At 51.4% G+C, this 17845-nt stretch overlaps 1 protein-coding gene across 11 annotated transcripts in view; it reads left to right on the top strand.

Annotated features, from left to right (window-relative positions):
* Positions 1 to 17845, top strand: part of CELF5 (CUGBP Elav-like family member 5) — a 51330-nt gene that overhangs the window by 13089 nt on the left and 20396 nt on the right. For 6 of the 11 annotated variants that reach the window (XR_009737451.1, XM_061422704.1, XM_061422712.1 and 3 more), the window contains 2 exons: positions 5613 to 5695; positions 16629 to 16680. Coding sequence is in view for 10 of the 11 variants with exons in the window: in XM_061422704.1 (XP_061278688.1) it covers positions 5613 to 5695; positions 16629 to 16680 (135 nt within the window). In the remaining variant the exon portion in view is untranslated. Of the gene's footprint in view, positions 1 to 5612; positions 5696 to 12882; positions 14093 to 14576; positions 15655 to 16628; positions 16681 to 17845 lie in introns of those variants that run through there. The other 5 variants (XM_061422705.1, XM_061422711.1, XM_061422710.1 and 2 more) reach the window with 5 other exon arrangements.

The raw sequence follows: 17845 nt of genomic DNA, 5'->3' as shown, positions 1-17845 counted from the left end.
CCCTCACTCTGTCTTCCAGGCTGATGACACACAGGGAGGTGTGTCCATCTCTGTCTCTACCCAGCCTGGGAACCTTAGCATCTCCCATCAGTCAAAGTGTTGTCCCCAGAGCCCCAGCTGAACAGAGACCTGTTGCCGTGAAGGGACCATGGCTACTTCTGCTCCCTTTCTCAGGAGCATCTCCAGGACTGGAGAGAGGAGCATCCTTGTGGGCTGGGGGTAGAGCCCTTTGTCATGGGTCATGCAGATATGGGCTTAAGTCCCAGCCCTGTCATTTCTGTGGGTGACCTGGGCCACTGGGAACTTCAACCTCCTCATCTATAAGGTGGACACTCTTCTCCCCACCATTGAAGGCTCTGTGGGGTCACCGTGGGGCTCCACTTTTGGGAAGCCTGTATCATTAATGATTCAGTTTATTCATGCATCAAACAATTGGTGTCTAGATTGTCCATGGCCCAGAAGGGTCTTTTCATGGAAACACTTAAGGCCACCTTTGTCTTGGAGTATGAAAGGTTTGAAGTGAGTTTTATGGAAGATGGTAGAATTGGGTGCCTCTGCCACTCTGTACTCCAGGGACCAAAATCCTAGAGGTGCAGTGGATGGGAGGGAAGCCCTCAGCATCAGATATTCCTGGCTTCAAATTCCATCCCCACCCCTTACCTGCTGTGCAGTTATAGGCAAGTCACTTTACCTCTCTGAACTTCAGTTCCTCCATACTGTGCATCACATCCACCCCCCACAGGATTCCTGCAGAGAAAAGGAGGGTGTGAAGTAAAGTACCTAGGACAGCAACTGGCCTAGGGGCTCAGTGAGTTGGCTGTTTACTGGCACTATTATCATTATCTTATAATAATGGGGGATATTGTGGTGCAGAAGGATTAGGACTGGGGTTAAACTTCAAGGGTTCAAATCCCACCTCTGTGTGACTTTGGGCAGACAACTCAATGTCTGTCTGGTGTTTCAGTTTCCTCATCTTAAAATGACAAGAAAGATACAATGGTATCAATTCTTTCTTTTGGGCTGGGCTGAGGGTTCAAAGGGTTCATATGAGTGATGTCCCTGTAAGATGCTTGGCACTCACTGGACTTCAATTATTATCATACTAGCATTGTTACAACTTTGATTCATGAAATCCCAAAAGCCCTGATCTTGGAGCAGAGAACAGAGGATCTTGGCGAGAGGAGGGATCCTCAGGATTTCCCAGCAAAGAAATTTCCTCTCTAGGGGATCTTCTGCTTGCTTAAGCAGCAGTGACAGGGAGCTCCCTCCCTACAAAGAGCAAGCATGATGAGATAGATCAGTTGGTAGACTGCTTTCATACATTGAGGAAATCTCTTGTTTTCCAAAGACCCACCCCCCTCCATTAGTCCCTGCTCCACCTTGGGTGTCAAGAGGTCAACCTTTGTCCAGACTTTGAAAATAAGGGTGGGTGTGAAGGAAATCATAGGGTTGAGCCTTTTGGGCAATTGGTTCTTGGAGGTAGGGCTGCCTTCTTGACTCACCTCACCTCTACAGAACTCCAGGGCTTGGCCAGCATGGGGCTTGAGGTGTGTTTTGCTGAATACCTGGCCCTACTCTTATCATGGGGCTTCCCTAGTGGTTCAGATGGTAAAGAATCTGTCTACAATGCAGAAGACCCTGGTTCTATCCCTGGGTGAGGAAGATCCCCTGGAGAAGGAAATGGCAACCCACTCCAGTATTCTTGTCTGGGAAATCTCATGGACAGGGGAGCCTGGTGGGCTACAGTCCATGGGGTCACAAAAGAGTCGGACATGACTGAGAGACTAACATACACACTTTTATGGTGGACAAGTCTGGTGTGTGGGGTGAGGGTAACCAGGGTTGGAATCTCTGAGAAGAGGCTCACTCATTGTGGGCACTGGCTGGGCTGAGAGTTCCCTGGGAGGGTCACTCTAGGACTAGGACACAGCAAACCAGACCCCCAATCCCCAGCTGAAATGTGCTCCATGGCCTCTTCACCATTGGATCCAGTCCCAGATTATCTCAGAAAGGTGAGACTATTTTAAGGTTCCTTTCAGGGCAAGGTAAGGCAAGGGCCTGTGGTCCTCCCCATAGGCCCTAGGAGAAATTTTTAGAAAAGATACAAATTCCAGGTAGTTGTATCCAAGTGGTTGGCACACAGTTCACGGTGCCTCTGATGTTCCACTGTGTGACCCTGGGCAAGTTGCTTCCCCTCTTGGTACTGCAACCCCTCATCTGCAGAACAAGGACGATGCTAACAGCTCCTTTGTGGGGTTGTTGTGAGGATTAAATGAATCAATATTGAGTATAAGCTTATTAGCATTAAAAACTAGGGAGCTTTAGGGATTTTCCTGGTGGTCCAGTGGTTAAGACCCCACGCTTCCAATGCAAGGGGCCTGAGTTTGATCTCTGGTCAGAGAACTAAGATCCCACATGCTGTGCAGTGTGGCAAATAATAATAATAAAGAAAAATCTAGGGAGCTTTATTAACATCATTAGAGATCTGTATTCATTGGGAACTGTATTTGTTTGTTAGGGCTGCCGAAATAATGTGCTTAAAAAACAGAAATGTATTTTCTCACAGTCCTAGAGGCCAGAAGTCTGAGATCAAGGTGTTGTTGGCAGAGCCGGCTCCTCCTGAGGCTGTGACTAGGAATCTGATGCAAATCTCCCAGCTTCTGGTGGTGCTGGAAATCCTTGTATCAACCAGATTTCTGCCTTCATTTTCACATGCCATTCTCCCTGTGTGCCTGTCTCTGGATCAAAGTTTCCCCCTTTATAAGGGTACCAGTCCTATTGGATTAGGGTCCACCCTACTTCCAGTATGACCTCACCTTTACTGTTATATCTGCAATGATATAAGATCACGTTCTAAGGTCCTGGAGATTAGGAGAATGAGTTGAGTTGATGGAGAAGGGAAACAATTCAGCCCTAATAGAAACTGAAATTCAAGGCTCTGTTTATCAAGAAATGGGTAAATATGACACATTTTCTTCACCAGTTAGAAAAAGAAGCTAAGAGGCTGGGAAGATAGGGCCCAGAAAACAAGGAGACATTTCAGTACCAGGGACAGCAGCTTGCATGTTTTGCCCTTTTTTTTTTTTTTTTTTGGTGGTTGTTTTTTTCCGTCTATCTGGCTGCAAGCCTTCCAGACAGACCCACAGGCTGGCAAAATGTTGTTCAAGGGTTATACCTACACTCCTAGAGCCGACACATTCTGTCTTCTGCATATAGGGCTCCACAGGCAAGAAAAGACCCAAGGAGAAAGGGCTTTGCCCCTCTTTTATACCTCCCAATTTCTTTCCAGCCATGCCTAATGTTTCTCAGGCCTTATGGCTATTTTCTTAGTGCCTCTGCATTCCTTGAAGACCCTGGAGATTCAATTCAGAAAATAGAATCTCAAAAAAAAAAAAAAAAAGGCAGGAAGACATGTATTGGGAGAAGATATGGGCGTTAAATATAACCAAAAAAGGATAAGCACACACAATATATAAAGAGGGTGTATTTGTAATATCTCCTATTGCAAATTTTTATTCTGGTAAAATATGCATAGCAAAATCTGCCATCTTGACCATTTCTAAGTCCACAGCTCAGTGGCACTGAGCACATTCATATTGTTGTGCAACCATCCCCACCATCCAGAACTTTCTCATCTTCCCAAACTCTGTCTCCCATGAAACACTGACTCCCCACCCCCTCCCCCAGCCCCTGGGCCCACCATCTACTTCCTTCTCTCTGTGGATCTGACTCCTCTAGGACATCATTTGAGTGGAATCATACTGTAAATGTCCTTCTGTGTCTGGCTTATTTCACTGAGCATCGTGTCTGCAGGGTTCATTCATGTTGTAGCAGGTGTCAGAATCTCCTTTCTTTGTGGTCCTTGTATAGACGGACAGCGTTTTGTTATCCATTCATCTGTTGATGGGTATTTGGGTTTTTTCCACCTTTTTGCTGTCCCGAACAATGCTGCTATGAGCACGAGTGTTTCTTTTCGAGTCCCTGCTTTCAATTCTTTGGGGATATATACCCAGAAGTGGAATTGCTGGATCATATGGTAATTCTATGTTTAACTTTTTTGAGGAACTGCCAAACTGTTCTCCACAGCCGCCGCACCATTTTACATTCCCAACACAATTTTTAAAAAAATGAATGTTAGAAGCTGTCCTCAGCTCTGCCTGGTGCCCCTTCCCCAGGGCCCCAGGGCATCTCTCAGGCCTGGGTCAGAGACTCCTCCCCACCACCAGGCCCAGCTGGTGGGAGCAGCCGGAGAAGTGAGCGCAGCCCAGCAGGATGCAGCTTTAATTAACTCCAGCCTGGGGCGAAAGTGGTGCCCCCAGAGCTGTTCCCAGGGGCTCTGCACAGGGGGTCCCCGTCGGGGGAAGCTGAGAGACCATGGGAAGGGAGCTGGGGGTGGAGGACCCAGGACTCGACAGCATCAGAGCAGCCAACGATGGTCTCATTTCAGTCAGTGAAACTGAGGTCCCCTGGGGTTAGAGAGGCAAACCCAGCTCTGAGGCCCGGATCCCTGTGTCCATCCCAAAGAACTTGCCTGCATCTCCCACCCCACAAAATCTTTTAAAATATCTTTAATCTCATTGGCCTTTCTCTGGGCGCCTCCCTCTGCTGAGTTCCCTACGGTCTCTGTCTTGCAACCTTTCTTGTCTCTATGGCTCTCATGCCTCGCACCCCCTGCCCCCACTCAGGACGTCTTCCAATCACACCCGGGCTCTGGACCACTTTAGAGCCGGCCCCGCCCCTTGCCTCTCCTGATTGGTCCTTCCATTTGACGCCACGCCCCACCCCTCTAGCTCCGCCCCCGCATCTAGGTTGGTCCATTCCACTGCACCCTCCGAGCATCTGTTCTGATGGGGAAAACTGAGGCGCCCACACAGGTGCAACGGGCCATCCGAGGCCACAGAATTGGTTAGTGGCAGAGTTACTGTGCTCCTCAGTCCAGTGCTGAGGCTTCTTCTGGTTCCTTGGGGCTGCTGGTGCCCCTCACTATCCTCCTCCCTGGGGCGGCAGCTCTGCCGCTTCCCCCTTCCCCCACCCCCCATCTCACCCCGCTTTTTAGCATCAGCCACAGATTTAATTAACAGCTGATTCGCCTCTCTGCCTTTCCCGTCTCACCCTTTGGGAAGTGTGGGTATGGGAGGGGAGAGCTGAGTTACTCCTAACTGCCCCACCCCAAAGGGGGCTCCAGCCTCCTTTTCTCTATTTTTAAAATTATAGTGAAATACACATAATTTAAATTTACCACCTTAATCACTTTTCCTTCTTTTATTTCCTAAGCTTTTAAAATTGTGGTTAAATATACATAACAGAAAGTTTGCCATTTTAACCATTTTTAAGTGCAGAAATTAGTGGCTTTAAGTACACTCCTATTGTTGTGCGAACATCTCCACCATCCATCTCCAGAACTTTCTCATCTTCCCAAACTGAAACTGTGTCCCCATTAAACACTGACTCCCCATCCCCTTCCCCAGCCCATGGCCCCCACCATCTACCTTCCGTCTCTGCGGATCTGACTCCTCTACGGATCTCCTGTGAGTGGTTCACAGTGGATCTTCCTGTGAACATGGGTGCACAGCCTCCTTTTCTCCTAACACTTCTATTTCTCTCCCCTCCAGGCTGTGCCTTTCTCACCTACTGTGCCAGGGACTCCGCCATCAAAGCTCAGACTGCCCTGCACGAACAGAAGACCTTGCCCGGGGTGAGTGCTGGATGCTGCTGGGAAGTGAAGGGGCAGATGGAGGGGATGCTGTCAGTTTGGGGAAGGCTAAGGTCCTTCCTGGGGTCAGCTGTGAAGCTCATCTGCCTCTGAACTCAGAAAGAGACGAATGGAGCAGAGACACAGAAATCATCACCCAGATGGGCGTTTCTTGTGTGTTAACTGCATCCCTGGCTGTGCACTTCATGTCAGGGTGGTTTTGTGTGGTTGTGGAGGTTGCACACTGCCTGAGGGCACCTGGCTTCACATGAGAGTGTCACTGGAGGATGAGGAAGCATTAGCAGGCAGAGGGTCAGCAGGAGCAAAGGTCCAGGGGCAGGATGGTGCCTGGTGTGTTGGAGGAACAACCAGGAGGGCCGTGTTCCTGAAGCAGAGAGAGTGAGGAGGAGAGAGGGAGGAGGGGAGGGCAAGGAGAGGATGAAGGCAGATGTTCAGGGCCTTGTGGGCCTCAGGGAGGCCTACCTACCTGGTAGGACCCTACCTACCTCTCACCATAAGAAGGGAGGGGATTTTCTTTCCTCTTGTCCTTATGGAGCAAGTAAAGCTATGACTCCTTATGTGGTATTTCCTCCCCAGGGGAGGCTGGCCGAAGCTCTGGGCCTGCTGGTTGTCTCCTGTCAGCCCTGTCCTTTTTGGGTGGGCAGGAGGTCCCTGCCCCCAGGAAAGGATGGAAGGTCCCCTTCAGCCTGCCAAGCCAGGTCTTCAGTGAGATCTGTAGCACCCCACCCCGTGAGTTTGGGGGCAGGGGGTGTCACCTTTCCCTCTAGAAATCTCAGGGACCCTTCAGTATCAAGGGGCTTCAGAGGATGCTAGGGTGGCATCTTGCCATTCCTGCTGGGAGCATGGATGCTACATGGCTGACAGTGGACAATCTGGGGTTCACCTGCCAGGAACCGGAAGCTGTGGCATGAGTTTGACTCAACTCTGAGCAAGCATCCAAAGGTTTGGGGGGTGGCCTCAACCTTACCTTGCAGAGCAAAGAGCCCCTCTTTGAAAGATGAAGTGGCAGAAGCGAGAGCATACGCTCTGGCGGCCACATCAGCGGGCTCCTTGTTTAGTTTCCACCTGGTGTTGCCATGTGACGATGAACCAGCACCGGATCTTCAGCACCGGAAGAGTATAATGCGGTGGGGTAGAGGGAAGAAACTGTTGAGGAGGTCACTGAGGGCTTCACTGAGGAGGTGGCATTTGAGAAGAGACTTGAAAGATGAGGAGGAAGGACATGCTAGGAGAGGGGACCAGATACGCAAAGGTGAACAAACACCATCTGGATTCACTCTTTTCCCTCACTTGGACCTTCTGCCAACACCTCCCCAAACCAACAGGAAACTGGAGGGCAGGTCTGTCCGTAGCACCCAGGGGCACAGTGGGGTTCAGTGGATTCTATTAGTTATCTCCCGATGTGTCACAAATTACTCTTCAGGGACTCCCCTGGCAGTCCAGTGGTTAAGACTCTGCACTTCCACTTCAGGGGGCACAGGTTCGGTCCCTGGTTGTGGAACTAGGATCCTGCATGCCTCACTATGTGGCCAAGATTTTTATTTATAAAAATAAATAACAAATTACTCCTTAGCTTAGTGGCTTCAAAAAATCAGCATGCATTGTCTCACAGCTGCCAGGGGTTAGGAACTGGGACATGAGTTGGCTGCATGGTTCTGGCTTCTGGTTTCTCCTGAGGTTGCAGTGGAGTCGTCAGCCAGAGCTTACTGTGGCTGGCAAATCTGGCCCAGTGCATGGCTATTGGCTGGAGGCCTCCGCTCCTCTCTGTGGGCATCTCCCCAGTGCTTGCTACTTGAGGGACCTCATAGCATGGTGACTGGCTTCCCTCAGGGCATGTGATCTGAGAGTGAGCCAGGAAGAAGCCACAGCGTCTTTTTTTTTTTTTTTAATATGTATTTATTTATTTATTTGGCTGCACTGGGTCTTAGTTGCAACATGCAGGATCTTTAGTTGCAGCATATGGGATCTAGTTCTCTGACCAGGGATAGAATCTGGACCCCTGCATTGGAAGCATGGAGTCTTAGCAACTGGACCATCAGGGAAGTCCCAGTCTCAGGGCTCTTTGTCCTCCTCTCTCTGCTCACTCTCCTAGCACAATCCAATTCTTTCATCCGTATCTATCCTGCCAGCCAGCCAGCAACCTTTTATTAAGCACCTACTTAGTAGGCCTGATGCTGCACTTCTCTTACCAGTTCTGTGTACAGAAGATACCCCTTGGTGACTCCTTCAGGCACCCCATACCCAGCAGAGCTCAAACTGCCCACAGCATCCCCTTTGAACCAGTTTTTCCTCCCTTCCCCTTGCCCCGCCCCAGCTTCTTGTGGTCGCTGGCAATCCTTGGCCTGTAATCCTTCCAATTCCTGCCTCTGTTGTCAGGTGGGCTTCTCCTCCATATCTACATCTCTGCCATCTCCACTGCCTTTCTCTTATGAGGACACCAGTCCAGTCCTGGTCACCTAAATCCAGGATGACCTTGTGCATAGATCTGTCAGTTAATTACATCTATAAAGATACCATTTCCAAATAAGGTCTCATTCATAGATTGCAGGGGTTAGGTATTGGACACGTTTTGGGGCAGGACAGCCATTCACTTCACTGCAGGGGGTGACCACAAAATGAACAGCTGGATGGAAGGGTGACTGGGGAACTGCATCTCAAGGGAGAACCAGGTGACCTGTGGTGATGACCTCATGGAGGGCAAACAGGGCAGCTTTCTGGAGGGGGAAGCATTGGAGCTAGTCTTGAGTGACTGGGAGGGTGTTGGCAGATGGGGGTGATGTGAGCACGGAGCATACTGAGACGTGGAGGCAGGAGTGTGCCTGGCAAGCTGAATGTGGGAACGCACGAGAACCTAATGGAAGTTTACTGCCCCCAGGGACACTGGGCAATGTCTGAGGACATTTGTGATGATCATCTTGACCATGGCATCTCGCAGGTACAGGCCAGGGCTGCTGTTCCACACCCTACAGTGCACAGGACGGCCCCCCACAACAGAAAATGATTCAGGCCAAAATCAGCAGTGCTGAGGTTGAGGAACCCTGTTTAGGAGAATAAGGAGCTGGTGAATGTTCTAGAACAGTACTAAGAGAAATATGTAGAATGCATACCACATACAGCATTTAGATTTTTCTAGGAGCAGCGTTTAAAGAGTAGAAAGAAACAGGTGAAATGAATTTTAATGCTTTCTTTTATTCTAACCCACTGTCCCAAAATCCTATCAAGAGGCTGTCAGTAGGGCCCATGTAAAACTTACTAATGAGATAGTTCACATTCTTTTTATTTCATCCTAAGACTTGACTTTCACGCGTTGGAGAAGGAAATGGCAACCCACTCCAGTGTTCTTGCCTGGAGAATCCCAGGGAGGGGGAGCCTGGTGGGCTGCTGTCTCTGGGGTTGCACAGAGTCGGACACAACTGAAGCGACTTAGCAGTAGCAGCAGCAAGTGTTTGAAAATCTGGTGTGTGTCTTGCACACCCTCAATCCCTCTCAACCAGAACACTTAGTGGTTACCAGAGATGCTCAATGTGGAGTTGAATTTTATAAAATTGACAATTGAAAAAGTAGATTCCTTTCCTCAAGTTGTTGTAAACCTACTCAGAGCTTTTCCAAGAATGGAGTCAGTTTTTAGACTTTTCTGAAGAGGATCAGAGAACAAATGTTTTCAGCTTTGCCAGCCATACAGCCTCTGTTGCATCTGTTGAAAGCACAAAACAATCACATTGAGTGTGGCTAAGTGCCAATAAAACTTTATTGACAAAAACTGGCTGGGGCGGGGTGCAGAAAAGGGCTGTAGTTTGCCCATCCCCATATTGGGCTATCATCATCCAATAGAATTTACTGGATGTTCTGTCTCCACTGTCCAGTAGGGTGGACACTTGCTCCGTTTGGCTATGGAGCCTTTGAAAAGGGGTGAGTGTGACTCAGGGACTGAATTTTTAATGTTATTTAATTTTAATAGATGTAAATTTAAACTTCCACTGGCTACATGTGGCTAGAGGCTATTGTCCTGAACACTGCAAAATCTAGAATGTTCTAGATCAGGGATCAGCCACCACGTTAGACAGCGCAGATCTAGAATGTTCTAGACTGTTCAACAGTGTAGACCTAGAATGTTCGAGACTCAGGAGCATGGTGCAGCATCATTATACGTCTAGGTTAGGGAGTTGTCTGTCTCGTTTTGACACCAGATCACAGCTGAGGAGGGATTAGGGGCCTCAAGCCACCTCTTCTCCTCTCAGGGCTCAGTTTCCCTCATGTTATCATTGTCCCCCAGCACTTTGGTGGCACTTCATCCAGCTGCCATGTCAGCAGGGCCCTGGGTCTGCTCTGGCCCCATGTGACAGACAAGGGGACTGTGGTGAGAGAGGAGGGGACTTGTCCCAGGTCACCCAGGAGGGTGAGCACTATGGCTCCACCCACCCTGCTTCACAGACCTTGAACCTGTGGCTTCTCTGCTGGAGTTTCCTGTAAGCTGCTCCCTGCGCCCTGGAGGTGAGGGCAGATGTCTGGTAAATAAAGAGGAGGCTCAGAGCTAGATCCTGGGGACAGAGGGGCTCAGCTTAAATTTTTTCTTAAAATTTGAAAAATACTGCACATTTAGTGAAAAGTGCATGCAACCCAACTGACTATAAAGCAAGTACCCATTACACTGTGCACCGGGAAACCACCCCGACCCACGTCCCCAAGCCCAAGCCCCTCTCTTCTCCTTGGAGGAACCCCTGTTCTGACTTTTATGGCAATCAGCCCTTCCTTTTCTTCCGTTACCATGCAGATGAGATTCAATATGATGCCTTGTAGCTTTGTGCTTTGTCATTGCTGTGTGGTATTCCACAGCCTGGATGCACCGTTTATTCATCCATCCTCCTGCTGGTGGACATGTGAGTTGTCTCTAGTTTTGCTGTTAAGGCACAGAGATCCTTGCCAGTGTTTTGCTCTGGGTGGACACATGCCACGTTTGGGTCAGTCTCATACACAGGAGTTTGGGATCCCTGAATATGTGTGTCTTCCAATTCTGATGAGAGAAGGGGTTGTCTTTGGGGGTGAGCCTCCCTCCACAAGAACACCCACAGAAATGGAACCAGTCTTACAGTAGGAGAGCTGGAGGCTTGCTCACTAATTGCACAAGGAGACGTGGGGTCTATTGGACAGGAGGACCCTTTACCTGTCAGCATGTCTGAGCACAGGAGTCTAAGCCTCCCCATAGGTGTCAATGCCAGAGAATGGAGTCTTGGCTGTGGAAGAAAGCCTGCCCTGCAGGGTCACATGCTGCACATGCCTGCGCACTGCCCGGGAGACAGGGGCCGTGGGCTGGGCCATGTTAGAGACAAAGACTGCCAGCACCTTTCCTATCCCTGTGTGTGTGTGTGTGTGTGTGTGTGCACGTGCACGCATTGGGGGACACAGTACAGATCGACACCTCTGTCTCTTCATCTTTTGATGAACGAGGGAGTGGTCCCAGTGGTTTGCCAGCTCAGTGCATCTTCCCCACCTTGGCACAGCCGACGCCCCCTCCCCCCCCCAATGCTGTTTTCTGTAGCAAGTGACACACACCCCTTCCAATTCCCACCTCGAATGTGACAGCAGAGTCCATGGGGGATGCAGTTTAATCAGATCTCAGCATTCTGGAATAAGATCCTACAATGAATAACAGAATCCAAGAATAGAACCCAGCATGGACCACAGGACCCTGGAATCCACACGGGGTCGACGCCTCCGATTGTTACAGGGATTCTCCGCTGGCCTGTCAAACCCAGGGTGGGGATCCTGGGGATGGAAGAAAGTCCCACTCTGGTGACAAAAGGCAACAGGTCCAGTTCCCACCTCGAGGATGGCAAGGGGCTGGTGGCCATTTGAGGCAACACTATCTCTTTCTTTGTGAAGCTCTTGGGAGTGAGGGATGAGCCAGATCAGGGAGCAGCCATGCAGCGCATCTGAGCATTCTGGAAAGGGATGAGTTTGAGTTTGTCAAACTGTGAGCACCCCACCAGAGGCCCCTCCCTGAAACCCTGAACCCCCTTCTGTGTACACAGGGGTATCTGAAGTGGTCCCTTTGCAGAACCCACCCCCACATTTCATGACTTGGCTCAGAGTCAAGCCAGTCCTGGGAGTGAGCAGGAGGCCCCTGAGGAGCCAAGTGTCTCAGGATATGGTTTTTGAGGCCTCAGTGTCCTCATCTGTAAAATGGGTTTGTGGTGTGTTTGAGGGTCCTGTGAGCTGGGACACACCAGAGGCTGAGCATGCACTTGGCAAATACACAGCCGAATGAATGAACTCATCATCCCAGGAGTCGAGCTGTGGGACTCTGGCCAGTCACGTCTCTTCCCAAGCTCGTGTTCTCCCGTGAAATGGGGACAGCTCAGACACGCCTGGCACAAGCTCTTGGGTTACTTCCCGTGCCGGGCACTCTGCCCAGCATGCCTGCCCAACTCTTGCCTGTGGGACAGGAGTCTGGAAACCATAGGTCTTGTCTTGTCTCATCCTGTTTGCCGCTTGTGGACCCTATGCTGGTTCTTTCTCAGGAGGAGGTCTTAGAGCCCCTCACCTCAGCCCTGACCCTGGAAACCCCTCCTAGAAAGGAACAGAATGTGTGCTAAGGGTGGGGGGAGATGCTGTCATCAAGGCAATGACTGGGCAAAGCAACTGAAGCAGGGAGGATGGAGGGGAAGGCTTCGGGGGGAGGTTACATTCCAAGGGGCTTGTTGGGCAAGGATGGGGTGCACAGGGGTGTGTTCCAGTCCATTGTCCTCAGGGAGGGGGAGGAGAAAGGGGCAGGAATGGTTGGGACAGAGCAACAAAGTTGGCTCGGATGCCAGGATGAGGAGTTGGCACGCCACCCCAAGGGCAATAGGGAGCCACGGCAGAATCTAGAACAGGAGAAGGGCTTGCATGGGAGAGGAAGAGCATGGAATGCTAGCCCAGACAGCCCAGATAGGGGTCCACCTGCTTCATCCCCCTCCACACCATCCAGAAACAACCTAGTCAGGGCTTTCTCTGGGCCCCCACACCTTCAAAAGGCACAGCTTTGCAAACCCAGGAGAATATTTGGGGCCCCAGCCTGTCTACCAAAGGGTCTTCCTGCAGTCCTTCCCCCAAGTGGCATCAGTTTCCTCATCTCTCATATACATAACGGAGAAGGCAATGGCGCCCCACTCCAGTACTCTTGCCTGGAAAATCCCATGGACGGAGGAGCCTGGTAGGCTGCAGTCCGTGGGGTCACTAAAAGTCGGACACGATTGAGTGACTTCACTTTCACTTTTCACTTTCATGCGTTGGAGAAGGAAATGGCAACCCACTCCAGAATTCTTGCCTGGAGAATCCCAGGGACGGGGGAGCCTGGTGGCCTGCCATCTATGGGGTCGCACAGAGTCGGACATGACTGAAGCGACTTAGCAGCAGCAGCATATACATAAGTCAGACATAAAGGACCCTATTTTCGCAACGGTGTATGGCTTGGTTGTAGTCATTTAGCAAGAGCTGGGTGGCAGAGCAAGCACTGGATTCCAGTCACTTAACGTATGCCCGCCCAGAGCCCTAGTCCACCTGATCCTTGGCTGGAGGGATGGCTGGGTTCTCAGAGACCCCCACTCCCCCTGAGAAAACTGGCAGGAGATCTGGTCTCTGCTTCTGATTTTCTCCTCTCCCTTTTTGATTTGCCCATCTTTAAAAGGAGTATGTTTCCATTTCATAAAGTTGTTTGCAGATTAAATGAATCAATGGACATAGGTATTGCTCCAGTTTGTTCCTCACCACCCCTCACCCTGCCATGAACTCCTATTCATACTTTAAAACCCACTGCACATTTTCCATTTCAGTGCACCTCCAGGAAAGTCTTTGGCTCTTCACTGTTCTCTGCTCTAGGCTCTCCCAGCACTTGACCCCATGAGTCTGGAAATAACTGCATATCCTTCTGTTTCCCCCACTGCCTTACTAGTGGAATGCTCCCTGAGGTTGCAGAATTACTCAGCTGGAAGCACATGAGAATGTTGTTGAATAAGTGTAAAGAGGGAGGGAAAGGGAAGGGAAAGGATACAACAGTGGGGAGCCAGGGAAGGTAGAGGAGCGAGGAAGGGCATTCAGCAGAGACCTTGGTGGGACAGATGGAGAGAGGGAGCCGGAAGGAGGTGGGCAGAGCCAGATGGGTGGGCAGGGGCGACAGGAGGGGTGGGGTGAGGGGAGACCCAGCTCTCCCCGGCACGCCTCCTCCCGGCTCGGGCGGGCAGGGCCCGGCCTCTGGCGTGCGGATTGCCTGGGCGTTGGGCGCGGAGAGCGGAGAGCGAGGCGCGGAGCCCGAGCGTGCGCGCGTGTGCGCGCCTGTGCTCTCAGGGCCAGCCGGGCGGGCGGCGGCACATGGATGCCAGCCTAGCGCACATCTCTAGGCCGGTGGGTAAGGCGAGGCGCGGGTCTGCGGGATGTGGATGGCCGGGCCTCAGAACCTCGACTTTCGAGTGGGGGACTGGAGAGGAAGGGGATGCCCACCAGGCTTCTTAGAGCCAGGCCAGGACCCCTTTCCTCTCGCTGAGCTGACCCAGGAGGGGGAAGGGGCCTCCTAGTAGGCGGAAGGTCCCAGGCTCTGCAGCAGGTGGGGGGAGATGGGAAGCAGGTATCCAGACCCAGAGAACGGTGTAAAGGTGGAGGGTACCCTGATGGGGGCAGGTTCCCTCCCTGTGGTCCTCCTCCCTCGCTCCCTCCCTCGGCTCATCCATCTCCAGAAGATTATATTTAAATATCTCTTTTGTGCAAGGCAGGAGCTGGGCTCGCCCCTAAGAGGCTGTTTCCATGGCAACAACAATTGCCAGCTTCCGTGTGGTGAATCAGCGTTGCCATGGCAACCCCATCCTCATCTGCCCAAGGTGCTGGGAGGGAGGGAGGAGGTGAGGGCCAGCGGAGGCGGGTGGGAGAGGTAGAAGAGAGGGAGACTGGAGCCCAGGTGCCCCCTCCCTCCCATCTCCCTTCACCACTTCAGTCTGCCCTCAGCCCAGAAACTGGTCCCATATGGTTGAAATAATCTCTCCTCAGGCCTCCAGCTAGAGGGGTGTGGTACCCAGGTGAAGAGGGTCCAAGATGAGTGTGTGCGCGCACGCGTGCATATGTGTGTTTGTGTATATGTGTGTGTGGTGGGGGAAGGGAGATGTGGTTGGGCCTTTCCCAGGTGGTCAGGGTCCCTCTGAGGGTGTGGTTGGGTGGCAGGATGATTGCGCTGGGGGAAATGGGGGCCAAGATGGGGGAAATAGAAACCCTTTGAGTTCTGGGGCTCCCAAGGCTGAGTTCACATTGAGGAGGCCCATATATGCTTCAGACACACACTTGAAATGGGGGAGCATATCAGATGAGGGGGCCCACCAGGGGAGGGGGAGCAGAAAAATACCTCTTCAGGCCTTGATTTTGACATCTGTAAAAAACAGGGTAAAAATTGTGCCTCTCTCTCTGAAAACTTGCCGGGCAGCTGTGTTGTGATTAGAAGACACTTATCAAGTATCATCAAGTACCTCCGAATGGCTGTGGGGATCTACTCCAAGACTGACTTGGGAGGGGGGCTGGGACCAGCACTCGTTCCGACCCCAGGCCTGGTGGAGAGGGACCAGGAGCCTTTCTATGATGACAGGTGTTGACCACTTCCTTCTGGTCACTTCAGTTCAGCAAACTCCTCTGATTCTCTCCTGTACCCTGCCCTGAAGGATGGGGAGTAATGTGATGGTCTCAGTCTGGAGGGAAGCAGAAACATGGAGACACCTCCTGCCCTGAGGCAGAGAGAGAGGAGGAGGCCCCAAAAGGTGGAAGGATTGCCTGCCTGGGGGCTTTTGAACTGGGATGAACAGTTTACCAGAGACACCGGGTTGGGAAGAAGATTCTGTCCTAGAGCCAAGAGAGAAGTAAATGCCACCCAACCCCACATCCCTCAAGTCTGTTCTGAAATACTTGCATTAGCTCATACCCAGGACTGGGTAAGTTGCAGGAGCTGGAGTTAGGGAAGAATTTCTTCCACTGAATAGTTCATTGGTTTCTTCCAGTTTCAGTGCTGGAGGGTGGTGGACAGACGTGTCCAGAACAATGAGGCCAGATTGAAGGCTGGTCCATTCAAGTATGACAGTTCTCCTGACTTGTGGCTCAGGGGGCTGGCTAAAACTAGCTGCCTTGGTGTACCAGTCAGCTGCTGCTGAGTAATAAGCTGCCTCAACCGTTTTATTTATTCATGATTCCATGGGTTGGCAAGCCCAGGGTGGGCTTAACTGGACAATTTGGCTGATTCATCCTGAGTCATTCATGCAGCTGTAGTCAATTGGGGATTGACTGGGGTTAGCTGGGCTGGGACCCCCATGAGCTGTCAGCAGGGCATCTCTGTCCATGAGATATCATATCCTCCAGTGAGTCACCTGGAATTGTCCACCCTGAAATCTCCAGGGTTCCAAGGTGGCCAAGTCTCTTGAGGCCAAGGCTTGGAACTCCCACTACTTCACTTCCACTATATTCTATTGGTCAAAACAAGTTGCATGGCCAAGTCCAGATAGAAGAGGTAAAGAAACAGACTCCAGTTCTCAATGAGAGGAGCCACAATATCCCATTATATACAGGGACCACAGGAGTTGTGCCATCTTGGCAAGCAATCTATCAGACTTTGGGGAGGAGGGGTGGGTGCAGCAGAGAGACTTCCTGGATTAAGGGGTATTGTTCCTGGGGCTTGAAGGCAAAGTAGGAGTTTTCCAGGTAGCAAGAGTAAAGCCCTGGAGGTAGGACCATGTGTCATTGGGTGTGACTGAGTTGGTCATACCCAGTGGTGACTGAGGTGCTGGTTGCTGCCAGAAGCTGGTGGGATGCTGAGGCTGGGGAAGTGGGTAGGAGTGCCTGGCAGGGCCCAGAAGAAGCTCCCACCACGCTGCCCACACTGTCCACCTTGACCTCCCTCCCCTTCTCTTCACAGATGGCGCGACCAATCCAGGTGAAGCCTGCGGACAGCGAAAGCCGTGGAGGTAGTTGTCATCTCTCCATGGCTGCCAGACTGTGGGTTGATGGAGGAACGGGAGGAGGGAAACCCTTGCACAAAAGGTGGTGGGAGAGGCAGAGGCCCCCGCGAGGGTGGGGCAAGGTGATAGAGAAGGAAGGCATGGGTCCCTCCTAACCGCAGGGCCACAGGCCCAGCTGTGGAGGGTATGGCCAGGCCCTGCTGCTTTCCCCTAGAACTTGAAATACCTGATTCATTTCAGGTTGCAATGATGGATATCTTCAGATGCAGAGGCACTGGGGGACCCCAAAGGACTATGGATGGCTTTCTGGGTTGTGTGTGTGCTCAATTGGATATATGAGCCAGTGCATATGTGTGTATGTGAGCATGCATTCCTGGGCATGCCTGTGTGCAGATGTGTATGGGTGTGTGCACATAGGCATGTGTTTTCTGGCTGGTTCAGTGCCTGTCTGTGTGCACATCTGTGTGCCTGGGCTGTGCATAGGTGCGTAGGTGTATATGTGCAAGCATGTGTGCTTGACTGTTCTAGGCTGGGAGTGTGGGTGTGCAGGCTCTGTCTTGTGTCTACATGAAGTTGGACCTCAGGATGGGTGTGTGCCATCAGGAGATGCTTGACTGTCCCCCATGGGATCCAAGACTAGCCATTCTTAGATACTTTGACCCCTCCTCCCCATCTCAGATGGATTACGGGCCTGAAGGAGAGCACTCAGCCTTGGAAATGGTGTGTGGGGCAGGGCTGTTAGGACCTCTGTGTATGCATAGGAGCGTGGTAAAGCCCATCTGGGCTGGGAGCCCATTTTCACACTCTCAACCTGGCTTCCATTGAAGGTTAGGGATTGGAGAGGGGGCTCTGCATGTTTTCATCTCTGTCTGTCTCTCTTTGTCTCTCTCTCAATCTCTATCTCCCTCTCTATCTGTTTCTCTCTCATCTTTTTCTCTCCTCCTATCTCTCTGGTTCTCTCAGAGCCTCTCTGTGTGTCTCTCTTTGTCTCTTCCTGTTTCTCTCTTTGCCTATCTCTGTCTCTTGGTCTCTCCCTGTCCCTCTCTCTCCCTCCCACCCCCATGAATGACAGCTGCCAGAGAACGGGTTTCCATAGCAACCCAACTCACCATTCCTCACAGAGGAAGCTGCCTGGTCCCTGATTACAGGAGAGCAGTGCAACTCCCCCGGGAGG

The sequence above is a fragment of the Bos javanicus genome, chromosome 7, assembly GCF_032452875.1.
Source record: "Bos javanicus breed banteng chromosome 7, ARS-OSU_banteng_1.0, whole genome shotgun sequence".
Classification (NCBI taxonomy): domain Eukaryota; kingdom Metazoa; phylum Chordata; class Mammalia; order Artiodactyla; family Bovidae; genus Bos; species Bos javanicus.
The sequence above is the reverse complement of the archived record's forward strand: the minus strand, read 5'-3'. Positions and strand labels throughout refer to the sequence as shown.